The following is a 15,009-nucleotide window of genomic DNA, read 5'->3' on the forward strand; positions in this document are numbered from 1 at the left end:
CTGTCTAAGTTGCATTCCGGCTTTAGCATCTTACTGGCCGATGTTTTTAAATACGAGTCGTTAAATATCTGAGCCAGCTTAATTAGTTTATTTTATGAGTAGTCTCCGATTACGTTACTTTCACCTGAAATTTAACATTCCGTTATGTTTAAATACCTGCAAGTTACCGAAGTTCATTTGTTGCCCAGGCTGTGCCTTAATTTAAGATATAAATAAAGGATCTGCAGGACTTAAATGGATGCTCCCTGTTACAATAGCACAGTTATATGTTTTGACACTGAATCCTATTTTATAATGTCAAATTACGCAGGGGAAGAATTGCCACTAATCCAAGCAGTGGTAAATCCTTTGTACGGATGTTATAAATCAAATACATGCATTTTTACAGATGATTTAAGGAAGGTTTTTAATGATTAAAAATCCGAACTGTTTTCTCTACGCAAATAATTCCGTCTCTCGTCTCTAAGAAGTTAATGTCAGCATAGAGATCAAAATAGAAGAATGCTATATATAACCAGTTCTTTCCATTTAGTTCGTTTCGAGGTTCGAATCTCGCGAAGGGGATGGCTACATGGACGTTTTCGTGGTTTTCCACATGTATAATGTGTATACGAGCCAGCTTCCCTTAGAAAGTCCTCCCCGAAGATATCCCTCCCTTTAGGCGAGATAGCCCTCGTGTGTTTTGCCATAACTGAATAATCCAATCCATTATCTAAAAATAAAACCACACTGACAAATGCGCTCTTGTTACTTAGGTTAAATCAGGTGAAATGCACTGATTTTCATTGATGACATGTAAAGATGGACGGTAACCTAATAAATTTTTAATGAAAAGGATTATTAACACTAGATTTCTTTGCCGAAACATTTGACGATCAATATTCTCTTACTTTTACTGAAAGTGCTTCATTAAATTTCTATTCCCTATGGAAAACTCTCGAAAAAAGCTCTCTTATCATCTCTCTTGTCACTGAGGTTTCTTTTCGGAACTAAATGACGACTAACTTTTCTCAGTTCAATATGAAACCTTGCTAGTCTGCATGATTTCAGACTGACTTGTGTTTCAATAAAGATGGTCTCGAAAATTAAAAATTTTGTATATCGAACACACAAATGAGTGGATTTTTATTAAAGGAAAAAGAATGAGGCCTGATTTTTATTTAGTTATTTATTTTTTAATAAATGCGCACATTTTACACTGTCAAGAAACCCTTTTATGACATTTCTCAGGTGTTCAGCAGGAATAGGATGCAATTAGACAGCAAGTTTGTTTTGATTTCTTACAGCATAGAACCTTACATTACACGACTCAACCTGTCATTAAAAAGCAGTATTCCGAATAACAAAATATTTTTAATGTATGGTTTACTAAATGGCGCAGCAGAACTTCCAAGTCTCCAATAAACTTTCATTCGATTCTTTGCTGTTTCACTGTTCAGAAATAACTCATCAACCGCTTGGAGTCGTCGGTGATCATCACTCTGGGGATCACTAATATAGAACATGAAATGTATGATATAATTAAAGAAATAGCAACCTGTGAACAATTTTAGTTATTGTTATAATACCTTTATCTTTTACAGCGGAAGAATATGTAATATAGAAATCCTTTGGCTGTAAGTAAGTTTTTTAATGACATTTATTACTAACCTAAGTTCTATTGAAAAGTCATTTTTATCCTTTTTTGCAACAAAGCAACAAAAAGATACACTGATTTTATTTAACACATAAAACTCGAGTTCAAGTTATGTTTTTATAGCATGAATTATATAGTTATGTCAAATATCAATTAAGGGTTTTTCTTACTTTATTGCTTTATAAAATTTTATGAAAAAGTATAATATCCCATGCAGAAATACATTTAATTAGAACATAGAACTAGTTATAAAAACAGAAAATAAAGACTGTATTTAATAAATCAGCGATACATTTCTACATGACCTACATTTCTATGTAAAACAAACGAACGTTTCTCTTTTTACTTGTATTTTTCATGTAATTCCTCTAATCCACACATCCAAGCATTGCAGATAAGCTCATTTAGACTACATTAATTACAAGAAAGCTTCTTTACGTTTCCATAATGGTAATCAGTCCTTTTTTATCATCAACAACAAGCAACAGAGGATATTTTGATCCCACTTTGAGTTACAGGAAGCTTAAATGCTACGATTAATGGGAAGATGGAGCAGCACGACACAAAATTTCATCGGCCATGTTTGGATCCAAAGGTCCAAATATATTCCTGCTGGGAGTGTTCGCATCCAGTGAAGTGAAAAATTCAGTCACCAGCTCCTTAAAGCGCTCCAGCGTTATTCCACCTCTTTTTTTGTCATCACTCTGCAGAGAGAAAAAAATTATAATAGAACATTTTTATAAAAACAATGAGAAAATTCAATGATTTTGCATCCCATGCATACATTTGGAGTGTATCCAAATGTGTAAGAAAGGAGTCTTAAAGCATGTACTAAATAATGAACATTTTATTTTACTTCTTTCTACTCGTGTTCAGAATTCAGTAGAAAATTTTTAAGGAACCCATAGTTCTTTTCAAAGTGCATGTGCTAAAATATTTGGGCTTTATACATGATGCAATCGCGGTCTCTTTTAGTAACACATATCAAAAAATCTGTTCGAAATAATAACGTCACGAATAACGGATAATTTGCTCTCTGTTATATTTCCGATGGTTCAATGGCCTGGTTTTTCTCTTTTATTAGGTTGCAGAGTCTCACCTTTTTTTAGTAGCATAAAATAGTGAACTTTAGAAAGATTGCAATGGAATAATCCTCTTGTCGTAAACTGCAGATAAACAAAGTCAAGTGAAGATAGCCCTTTTATCGAACACAAAATTAACAATTACCCGACTTGGGTTTACACAGGCCAAGCATTGGTTTGTAGCAAATCCGGTGAGACAAGCTAAATGGCTAGAAGCGCTCAACGCCACAGAATCAAATCGCTAATAAATCACGGCGCAACATATCCTGAACTAGGCAGACAGGCTCTAACACTTACTTCCGAAATTCTTGCTTAAGTAACACATCTTTCTACCTCAATCTGAATATACGCTTGCTATCTCATTTACATTCTAGCATGGAAAACGTGGATGAAAAGAGAGTGATAGGAAAGTCTTTCAACTTAAAATTAACTATTAGTTAAAAATAAATAGATAAACCACACAAAGTAAAAGTGTTTTTTTTTTTTTTCCTTTTATTAGGTAAAAGCTCCCTTAGAAAGACTTCTGAAACGACCTTCTTCTCTTAAATATGTATAATTTGTCTGTTAAATTTAGACCTTCTGTGATTTGTCCCACTCAAATAATCAATTTTATCCTTTCAAACAATTCACAGATTTCAATATTAAAGGCTTTATAATTATAAAATAACTTTAAACTATCACCAAATAGTGAATAATTAACTGATGACTCAGTTAGTAAGAATGATTAGAGTTGACTTAGGCAGCTTAAGTAAGACATGGAGGGAAAACGTTTGCCTGTTTAACGCGTAAAACAAAACAAAACAAAAGATGAAATGGTGTTTAAGTGTGTAAAAAGAAATTCATAAATTTTATCCTTCTGATGGTAAGTCACTGCTTAAATACCTTCAAAAAGATAGGGAAATACGTAGTTTGAAAGATTTCTTAATCGAAAGAGAAATAGCTTGCAAGATCAGTTAAACATCAATTTCCCCAGTGGCGTACACGAAATTAAGTTTAGAGGGTGAATATCGTCACTGCCATGAAAGAAGCAGTTTCTTTAGTTTAGAATTACCATTTGGTAAAAACTAAAGTATACGCTTTATCAATCTTGGTTCTCCTATTTAAAACTGTCCAAGGATTGATATAATTTTTATCAAGTTATAAAAATTCAAAAATAAAGAATATTTGAGAAAAAAATAAAGATACCACGAGAACAAGGATTCTTACCAGAATCGGCGGAATGCTGCATCATTGAAAAATTGGTAAAAATCATTTAATGATTAAAAATAACTGTCACAATTTTAAAAAATGGTTAAAAAGGCGCGAGTATAATGAAAGTAAAAATTCTAGACATATTAGTTTTTACAAAGTTATATTTATTTTCCGTTTTTGTTTTCCCAAAATATTTCAGATTTCTTCAATTACAGATATATTTTTATATATGTATAACAAACACAGTCAATTTGAACGCATTTCAGATGTGTTGTTTCAGAAGTAGATTTTTAAATATTTCGTAGCTGAAAACGATCTTTGAGCAGTATATGTTGTAATAGGCAGGATGACTAATTTTTTTATTTTTAATTTTTACGTATATTCGGAAAAATACCTACGTTGCACTATTGTAAAGCTCCTAAAGTAGTTAATTTACTGTATTGTACCAGTAAGCTTTCCTTTCATAGCTTATATTCCGTAGTCAAAAAACTAAAACTACAATCCGACAAATGTGAAGAATATGTTTTTTCAGAATCTCTAATTTATTATCATTTGCAGATATGAGGTCACTCTCAGGTATGATTGAAATATTTAATGAACACAAAACTGCTTTCTGTTTTCTAAATCTTTCTTTAAAATATAAAATTACAGCATCTATAAATTGATTAAAAATTGTTCTTTTAAAATAAGATTCGATTGGTTCTGCTGGAATATTAAATTGATGAGTTAATTTTTTTTTCTAATGGTAGAAGAACAATTATATAGCCTTTATCTATTATTTGTTTTAAAAGTGATTCCGATTCTAGAAAAACAGAATTGAAAACCGAATCTGAATGCCTGCGAAATAATTTCAAGTTATTCTACAGTATCGATACACTGTTGAACTGCAACCAGTGAGGTCCACTGCCGTAGATTACAAAATCCTAGATAAGGACAACGTAAGAGAAAATAGTTTTTCTGTCGAAAGTAAAATGATAGACTGAAAGCTAGAACTAGAACTTTTCATTGAATTTAAAAACTAGAACTAGAAAACTAGAATACCAACTAGAAAAAACTAGAACTTTTCATTGAATTTAAAAGAATGTAGACCTCAAAATCCTTATCATGCCGATTTCCAATTAATTCAAGGACATGAATAAAAGGATGGAGCAATTCCACCATCACCATAATAGATTTGAATAACTTGAGCAAAAGAAACTGGATCGACCTACATTCCCTGACTACTGTTCGTTTATGAAAAGCAAGAGCGAAAATTACTTCTTGTGGATGATTCATTTCCGCAAAGGGATGATACACTGAGATGAGCACTTTCAGAAAACCGATTTTAGGAGCTTGTGGATTACTGTAAAAACATGATTCTGCCTTCAGCTTTCGTGAATGAATGTGCTGGACTAGCTTTTGTCTTAGTTGAGTGTGGACTTTGAACACATACTGACAGGCACTCATGATCCGAATTTGCTTTTGGCTAAGTCTTTTACAAGCATCGATATTCATGGTAAACCTATAGATACTTTTATTGATTTAGACGATGAACATAAACGTTGGCTCTATGCGAAATATATAGATGAAATTAAATATCTTGAAGATAGTATCAAACAGAATTAAGAGTACAAGCTCTTCTGTGACAAAAAAAAAAAAAAAAAAAAAAAAAAAAAAACGGGCTTTTGGTATATACCCGACATGGATACGCCCTATCCTTTGAAATACTTAGAAACATGCAAGACTCAACTACTTTAAGTGAGAACTAAGAGTGATTCTTTATATTGTAAAGCAAGCTTCACCCACCCTACTTGGCAAAATCCTAAGAAAAATACTATGTAAACGGAAAAAACTACTCATATTAATGACACAAATTCTAATAGATAATAATATGTCTGTAATGAAAAGACACAGGAATTTATGAAATCCTTGAAAAACTGCTAAAAGGAGGCAGAAGAAATTATGAGATATGCTTTCAACAAATAATGAATTTGCAGTTCTAAATTCCGCAAATGCTGATTAAGTTAACGAAAACGATAATACGATAATACTTTAACCCAGTAGAGAGCTATTCCCCAATACCAAAGGAAGCCTACTCCAATAATGATAACCCCTCCAGACGGAGTTAGTTTTAAAGAGCTATCAAAATACATCTCCTCTAGACCTAATGCTATTTTTCTGTCCAAAATTAGCGCCGAATTAATGAAAATCTTCCCCAACACAGCAGATGATCACCGCACCCTGAACTCATTCTTTCAGTAAACTAACGTAGACCATTACGTTGTTACCCACAAACACGTTAAGCCTATTAAGGTCTTAATTTGTAATTTGCCAATAGACGCTGATAGGACGGAATTCGTCAAGCTGTCGCCGAGAAAGGCTTTGAAATACACAAGATTATTCCCTTTACCAGAAACAGAACGAAGCAATTATGACGATCAATTTGCACGAATCAATTTATTCACTAACCTAATGCTACTTATTGTTACCATAGAAAAAAATATAAATGACACCGTAGAAAAATATATAAATAATATTTCTAGAACACAACGTAATGTTGTACTTTGTACAAATTGGTTAAGGTAATTTGAAGGGTTTCAAGAACTCCCACAAAACAACCAGTTTCTTCTACCCATTTTTTCTCATTCACATTCCTCGCACCTTCCAAATTTATGTAAGTTGATTTTTAAAATAACTGAGTGAAGAACTGGTGAAGAATGGTTTACTTGTTTTGATTTAAAGATTGCTTCCCGAATGATATGCCATCGACAAATTCTGCATTAGTTATCAGTGGCTTAGTTCAAAAAGAAAGAGGGAGAAAGGTACAATTTTAATCCTAATTTATTTTAGTTGGGAGATTTTAGTGACAGCAGTGAAAAAAAAAAAAAAAAAAAAGGATTTTCCTACTAAATTTAAGGGCTGTTTTATCTCAGAAAGCGCAGCATTCGGGCATGTTACTGTTCGATGAGTAGTTGTTTAGTTTATAATCTTTCAAAAGTAATGATGGTGTAATATTGATGCATTTTAAGCTGCTGAATTTAAATTCTCTGTGTTCTTTTAATGTTTCAGAATTTGCGTTGACTAAATCCGTACTGAAGGTAAAAATTCGCGAGCAAATCATTCATGGCTGGTTCGGTACTTAAGTAAACGATAAAAGACAAAACTCATAAGTCAAATTCCATTCGGGAACGGGCTGGTAAAAAAAGGTAAAGGAGCACTTTAATAAGAATGTGACAGCTATTTTTTATTAACAGTTAAGCTTAGTTTAAACACTGCTCCTAGCTTCCATTTAATTCACGTCGCATATTTTCGCAGAAAAAGGTTATGCAATTTAAAGTTGGCTCAGAAGATTTTAAAAAGTTAGTGAATATTAATTGTAACTCAGGTCTTTTGTGGAAACAGTCGCCTAATTTCAAAATCGTTAATACCGCTCTAGCTATCTGAGTTGGAAAGAGCTTAACATTAGTCGGAGGCTGCATAGTCGGTCCTTGCCGTCCAAGACTAATAAATGCCCTCTACTGCATAATCAACTAAAGAGAAAACCAGCTACCTTGTTTCAAATGGTCTGGTTTTTGAAATTTGTAAATTTCATGGCATTTCACCTAATTGTTACCATTTATTGTTATTAAATAATCATCTTCATTTTTTTAATTCTTGCTTAATTTGTAATCTCCCAGGAATAGTCAAATTATAATCTGTGGTAATGCAGAGGTCACGGCCTAAATTCAGGCGGAGGCCGTATCAGGCACTTCTCAATTTTAAAACGAAATCATAATTCAAATTGGAGCTCCACATAAGATGAGATCCGGTATTTTTATTTATTACTTAATTATACGGTACCCGCCGCTTATTAAAACCACTTTCATTCCAAACGTATTTGAGTTTATTAAGCTACTGAGTGTAATTAAACGGCTATTTATAAATTGCAAATCCTGCTTTTTTACAAAAATATTTTTATAGTAGCATTTTTGATGAAATTTTATCTTTTACAAACAACTATTCCTCCTGCGTTAATTACTATTCCATCTGCGTTAATTTCATATTGTTCAGCATTAGCTTTTTAATTGTATTCTCAAGTTTGCAACACTGCTGATAGATGTTTTTGCTTAGCAACTTATTTCAAGGATTTGTATTAAAATTTGCAGTTATTTTCTAACGATAGTTGTTGATTGATGAGAGTATGTCATCACTTTATAAGGTATTTTCTCCCTCCTTTTCTCATACCTTCGTTGTGTATCTGGAAGCACGCTTGATGCGTATTCAGGAGGTCCGGAGTTCGAATCCTGACGAGGATATTGCGGCTTTCTTCAGTTTTGTGACATCAAAAAAGAAAAAAAAAAAAAAAAAAAATGCCAGTGACCCACCAATGGGCGCCTGAACTACAAAGGTGGTGGACAATAATTCGTCACCACATGATTTGGCGACTGGGTCCCCTGATTCCCAGTCGCCCTTTAAAAGGGACAGCATGTAAAGCAGTTTCTCTCTTCTTTCCGCAGGCATTCGGGGTGTAACTGGAAGCACGCTCGATCCGTATTCGGGAGACCTGGAGTTCGAATCCCGGCGGGTGCATTGCAGATATCTCTCGTTTAACCATCGATATAACCTAATGACTCTACAACTTCTTTCTATATCAGGTTCTCTGCCAGATACTGCATTTCTTTTAACACTTTCATAGTTTTTTTACACGTTATCCATATTGTTGGGAATTGACACATATTCTAAAAATGAATTCTCATAACTTCATTCACTGATTCTGAAACATTAGCTAAAGTTTTCAATTGCGGCTTCTTCTACATAAAAGTCATACATTTTCAATGACAGTTTTTAACTGATTTTAAAAGATTTAGCCCTTCCAATATCTATAAAATGCATGACATTTAGAAGATACGCCGACTTACTTACTTTTATCGAACTGCTTGCATTTTCGCAAAATTCAAGTCTATTCATCATTTACTAAACATACTAATGATATTTGAAAGTTTTTATTATACCCTAAAATGAAAAGAAGAATCTCAGAATTAGTGGCTCAAGTCTTTTTGCTTGCTATTTCGTTATGTTACAAGGTAACCACAAAACAAATTAAAAAGAATGCCTCCACCAGTGATTATTCAAATCTCAAAATTTGATTTCTAACCAGTGGACAGATTGCCCTCTGTTTAATGGATCTGCCACTTCATGATTCCAAACACGACCAATGCTTTCCTTGCTTTTTCTTCAATTTACAGTTACCAATTCCTTCCCATTCAAAGACTTTAAATGTGCGATTATGTTCAGAAGCCTTTCGTGAACTGTTTTTTATAACTCTCTGAGGAGTCAATTTCAAAAGGACAATTCTGATTGTGGAAACCTTAAAAGATCTGATACTGACGCTGCATTTACACCTCGTATTAGCTGGTATTCGAGAACGAACCCTCACTCATTTATGCAATTTATGTATAGAATTGTTTATACTAACTTTAAGACATGGAATTTCTGCCCCTCTGAAGTCCAGCGTCAACAAAGAACTCTTTAAACACTGTCTTACAGGTACAGGGACAGGAAAGCAGTAGGAAAGTTTTTCTACCCAATTTACTGAAATACTGCATAGATAAAATCATGGCCCACAATACGTTATATTAATGGGCAAATGAAAATCTTTGAGAGGTACGCAAAAAATCACTCTTGGGCCAATCTGAGTTTAATAAGCGGAGGAGATGTGTTAAATAGCCGGCGGTTTTCTATTTATTAAAATATACGAGGGTATTAGGAAACTAATCTCCGTTGTGGCGTGGCGCTAGTAGTAGTAGGCAGAGCGCAACCACTATTACATCAAGCAGTCTGTGATTCAATAAGCTTCCTGCTATCCTAATGAGAGTGCTGTACAGCCGCACGTGTGCTAGTTATAGAGTCACAAAATGTGTGCAGCTATTGAAAATCTCGCCAAATGCGAAGTAAGAGGAAAAATACGATTTTTTGAGCAAAAAAACTGTCAACAGCAGACATTTGTCGTGAATTATATGTCATATATGTTATGAGTGAAGGTGTAGCGGTCAGTGGGTGAGATTTTTCAAAGAAGATAGAACATTCATGATGTATCAAGGAGTGGAAGAAGGTCTGTAGTGAGTGAGGATCTCGTTAAACAAATTGACGACAAAATTCGTCAGATCCGTCGATTCACAATCTTGAAACTTTCACAGCAATTTCCGAACATTTCTCAGACTATTTTGGCCCTTCTGTAACACTTTGAGAAAACTGTAAATAGCCATCCAGAACAAACGCTTCGGCCTGCTGACATCTGGGGCTCTGCTCCTGCACAATAACGCTCGCCCTCACAGTGCTCAGAGAACACAAGATCTTTGGCGTCAATTCAAATGGGACCTGTTTCAACATCCCCCCCCTGCAGCTCGGACTTGGCTAATTCTGATTACCATCTGTTAAATGTAGCTTGGGGCACAACACTTCACTGACTATGACAAAATTCAAACCGCTGCGGCAAGTTGGTTGAAGTCGCTCTCGGCTGAGTTTTATGCAGAAGGGATTGGTTATGTTGGTAAAACGCTATGGCAAGTGGTTGAATAAACATTGTGACTATGTTGAAAATAGAGGACAGCTGTACCTTTCAGATGCAGATAAAAAATTGGTCGGTCTATGTATGTGTTTTATTTACAGTGAAATGGAGGTTAGTTTCCGAATTGCCCTCGTATTTGTTTTGGCTCCCGGAAATTTGAACATAATAAGCTGCTGAGTTTATAAACAAAGAGTTTAATAAGCGGTGGGTACTAGGTATCATTAATTAACATAATTTATTAATTTCTTTATCTTTTTACACTTTATTTAATTTTAATTATTTATTTTTTTACGTGTTTATTTTTATTTACCTTTCTGATGACCTCCTATAGGGCCTTGGCCCTTCTAATCTCAGAAATTAAGCCCTGGTTAAGTTGATTATAGCGAGTGTGATAACTTGCTGATATTTAGGAAGTAACTGTTATCGTTAGAAGAACATACTTTTAAGAAATGTTTAAGTGTTAAGATTTGCAAGCGAATCATCTAATTATGCTTAAGTAATAGAAGTTTAATTCTTATAACACCATGTTATTTAAGGTTTCATTTTTAATGAGGAATTCATAATCGTAGAAGATTCAAGGAGATTCTGTTTGATAATGTATTTAGCAAAGAAACGCCTCAGCAGCTCTTTTTAAATAAATTAAAATAAAAACATACATTTTACTTATTTATTTATTTTTTACAGTTGACTATACATGTTTGGCATATGATGTACAAGGACAATTAAATAACTTGTAGAGACATTAGGTATTTTTGGGAAGCAGGCAAGATGAAAAATATACAACGCCTTCGCCGGGAATCGAACCGCGGACCTCTCAATTACGCGCTGAGCTTGCAGACCTTATATACTCGGGAGAAATACCTTAAGTACTCCCCCTTTTAAAGGGGGACTGGGGTTTTTAGGGGACCCCAATCGCCAAATCCTGGGTGAGGAGCATCATCATCTATCACCCTTTTAGTTTGGGCGCCACTGTAGAGACATTAGGTATGTTTGGGAAGCAGGCGAGATGAAACATATGCAACGCCTTCGTCGGGAATCGAACCGCGGACTTCTCAATTACACGCTGAGCATGCAGACCACTACACCACGAAGGCTCGCTAAGTAGGCGGGAGAAATACCTTATAAGCTTTTAAATAAAATGTTCCCAAACTCACACCTTTAATAATTTGCCCATTACACTCTTTGCTTTGACTATCGATCTTTGAGGGCTTCAAGCATAGGAGACGTAGGCAACCGCTTAGGGCACCGATTTATGGAGGAACGCCAGCCGAAGCAACAACATTTCTTTTTCCAAGCAACAACATTTTTGCGAAGCGGCAGGGATAAAATCAGTGACGAAACATAGAGGGTTCGAGCGAACCCTTTTTTAAATTTGTCTCTAATTTCAGCTTCTTGTTTTCCTTTTGCTTGCTTGTTTATCTATCCCCCCTTAAAAAAAGCATACATTTTGCGTGTGAATAATTATTACTTCGACTTGGTCTTTCTCTTCTCGAGAATTAGAATCTCGTCTGGTCCCGTTGTATGCTTTCGTGCTACAACTGGTAGCAAGTCCTGCTAGCGAACGGGAGATTAAGAGTTCATATCCCGCCAAGAGCTTTGGTCATTTTTCATGTTTTTTGCTCCTGCAAATACTCAATACTTTTCACCATTTGTTCACTTATTCGCTCTACAGCTTTAAATACTTTAATTCAAAGAAAGATGTGCTCTTGAGACATGGCTAGAAAGCTAGAAAAAAATGATCAGCATCGATAAAACTGTCTCTGTCATGTTCACTCAAAAGAAAAATATTAGCGAAATTGCAAATTCTCCTTTGTACGTTTGCAACAAAAGAATTCAAGATGAATTAAAAATGGTCCAGTTAAGGACATACTGCTATCACATAGCCATGAATTTTCATGATAGCCAAAGAAAAATTAATAACTCAGAAGTTAGAATTTGTAGCTATGGGTACAACGAATATGTAAACAGCAAGAGGCTGAATGCTATTCTTAATCTCCAAACAATTGTTTAATTTACCTGTTCATGTTCCATATTTTCATTCTTATTTTGTATTCTATAACATTTTAATTTCCTGCAGGCACCATTTAATTGCATTGCACAGATATTCTTTGTAACATTTTATATTTCTGCTTTTTACCATTTGTTCATCACTACTCACCAGCTCGACAGCTTCTTTTGAAAAAAATTGTTTTGGTCTTTGTGCAGTATCTTGACATTCTAAACTCATTGCTTCCATTTTATGTAAGCTATTCAATGGTCCAGTTGGATCTGTTCATTTGCAAGTCTTGTTGCGTTCAATTTGGGGTAGGACCTCGTGCACAGACAGCCAGGTGTTTAACGCCATTTATATCATTAAACTAGTTCCGTTTCAGTTCAGTTAAGCGCTTAGTAGAGAGCATAAAATTTAGATTAGATGCTAAAAAATGCCGTCTATTTTCAGTAATTTGTTGTGGGTTTTTAAAGCATTTAAAATCAATATGAGGAACTGAAGTCCTGTTGTTTAATTTTCATCAAAATGTAGTAGTTACAAGATCGTTTTTTTTTTTTTTTTTTTTTGACTGTACATCATAATTTAGATTCAGCAACATTTCTTTGACTGCACAATCTTTAACACAATTTAATCCAAAACCTTATGTAAAAATTATTTAAAAAAATCATGCCTCGGTTTGAGAACCTTCTGAATGATAAATTGAAATGAATGAAGAAAATAAAAGCTTTTGGCAACATTATGACGCATAATCAAATTTACTCTTTATTTAATTTATGTGATATTTTGTGACTGACTTTTGAATAATTCTGAAGAATTAATTTTGAAGAATATTTTATTCTTAAATACTTTCTTTTTATACACAGTTATTTGTCTTTTCTGTTATGAGTAATACATTTATTTATAATTTTTTATTTTCTTCTCATAAATATTATGCAAGCCCTTTGTTAAAATTTTCGTAGCTCTCCAATAGATAAAATATTAAAATACTGTACTCTGTCGTTAAGCACACTTACGAAACCAAGATCTGAGTAGCTGACATGGTCCAAACATGGAGTACAATATGCGAACATTGAAATACGTGAATTTATTTATTTCTTTGAAGACGATATTACTTTTTTAAATTTAATTTTATCTTTATAGTTTTATTTCTCCAAGTTAGCTTTTACATGAGCTAGTTACTTACACAGTGAGAGTTTTTTTTAATTACACACTAATTAAAGTACGGCAACTGCGTATAAAGAGCTCAAAATTTGAAACTGCATCTCAACTTCTGATTGAATATCGCAGCTGACGACATGTACATAACTCAGCTTTGAAGCCAAACACCAGCCATGTCCATGACGTGTCCGCTGTGTTTAGACAGTTGAAAATAACTCAAAAGACATGTGGCCAAATGAGTAATTTGAGGCTATTAATTATACAATACATTTTCAAAATACGGAAATAATTTTTGTTTCTTATTTCAGCCATTAAAATATGTTTACACATGTATAATAGCTATGTAAGACGGTTAAATAAGCCATGCTAATTTAAAATAATTTGTTATTTCTCTTTTTCTTGAATGCTTATATTTGGCTGGAGAGTACAACCAGCTGGAAGCTATGCAGCAGACATTTATTAGTTTTGTCAGGCACAAAATATGCTGCAGCTATTCTTATCTATTTCCTGATTATTTCTTCACATTTAAATTCTGAGAATTTATGATAATTTGTCCTTCAGTATACTGTTTCTAAAGGGTCTTCCAATAAGAATGATATAATTTTAAAGCGAAATAAAGTAAAAAACATCCAAACCAGTCCAGAACATTCAACTCCAAAATCTAATAAATCTAATAAAAATCAAAGACATTACTGACATTCGACAAAAGAGAAAAAAAAAAAAAAAATACTGCTTGATTACGAAAAGTCCGAAGAAACTACAGTAGTTCAAGGGGAAAGAAATCAAATGTTTGTTTAATCCAGTTACAGATCAAGCACTTTCTGTGTTGAAACAACGATCTGATCACCTCAATATAGTGAGAGTACACTGGTACCCTTACGATTTTGAAAACTGGATAGAAGCTGTTCAATGTATTGCAAAATTTGCAACATGTTTTAACACAAACAACAAATGAAGGTACAGGAAGTCAAAATCAGTGTAATATTTATGCCAAAGACATGGGCACAGAACGAGAAGCTTACAGAATCTCACTAATAGAATAAACGGAATCTCACTAATAGAAATAAACAACAACATAATTTAATTTTTTTTTCATTCAGATGTGAGTTTTTAGGTAAGATACCAAAAATAGAATTAACTCTGCGATGTTGTATTTTTTAGAAAGGTGGTGTATTTAGCGGATCAGAAGATGGTGTGGTGTATTTAATTATGGCAAAGCACACTAGGGCTATCTGCTTAAGAGGAGGGATGCCTTTCGTGGAGGACTTTCTAAGGGAAACTGGGTCGTTACACATACACGTTACACATGAGGAAAACCACGAAAACAAACATGCAGCCAGCCCGTTCGCGGGATTCGAACCTCGGACCGAACTACCAGTGTTCAGCGACTTTACCGCTCGGCCGCTGGTGGGCTTTTTAGAAAGGA

At 34.1% G+C, this 15,009-nt stretch overlaps 1 protein-coding gene across 2 annotated transcripts in view; it reads right to left on the reverse strand.

Moving 5' to 3' along the window:
* Nucleotides 1-1,789: 1,789 nt before the first annotated feature.
* LOC118192459 (sarcoplasmic calcium-binding protein-like) overlaps nt 1,790-15,009 on the reverse strand; it is a 31,188-nt gene continuing 17,968 nt past the window's right edge. For both annotated transcript variants that reach the window (XM_035363438.2, XM_035363437.2), the window contains one exon: nt 1,790-2,340. In XM_035363438.2, coding sequence (XP_035219329.1) covers nt 2,173-2,340 — 168 coding nt within the window. In that variant the 3' untranslated portion in view covers nt 1,790-2,172. The remainder of the gene's footprint in view (nt 2,341-15,009) is intronic.

Source organism: Stegodyphus dumicola, chromosome X2, assembly GCF_044657685.1.
Source record: "Stegodyphus dumicola isolate Sdum_Otavi_A_Nest chromosome X2, ASM4465768v1".
NCBI classification, from domain to species: Eukaryota; Metazoa; Arthropoda; class Arachnida; order Araneae; family Eresidae; genus Stegodyphus; species Stegodyphus dumicola.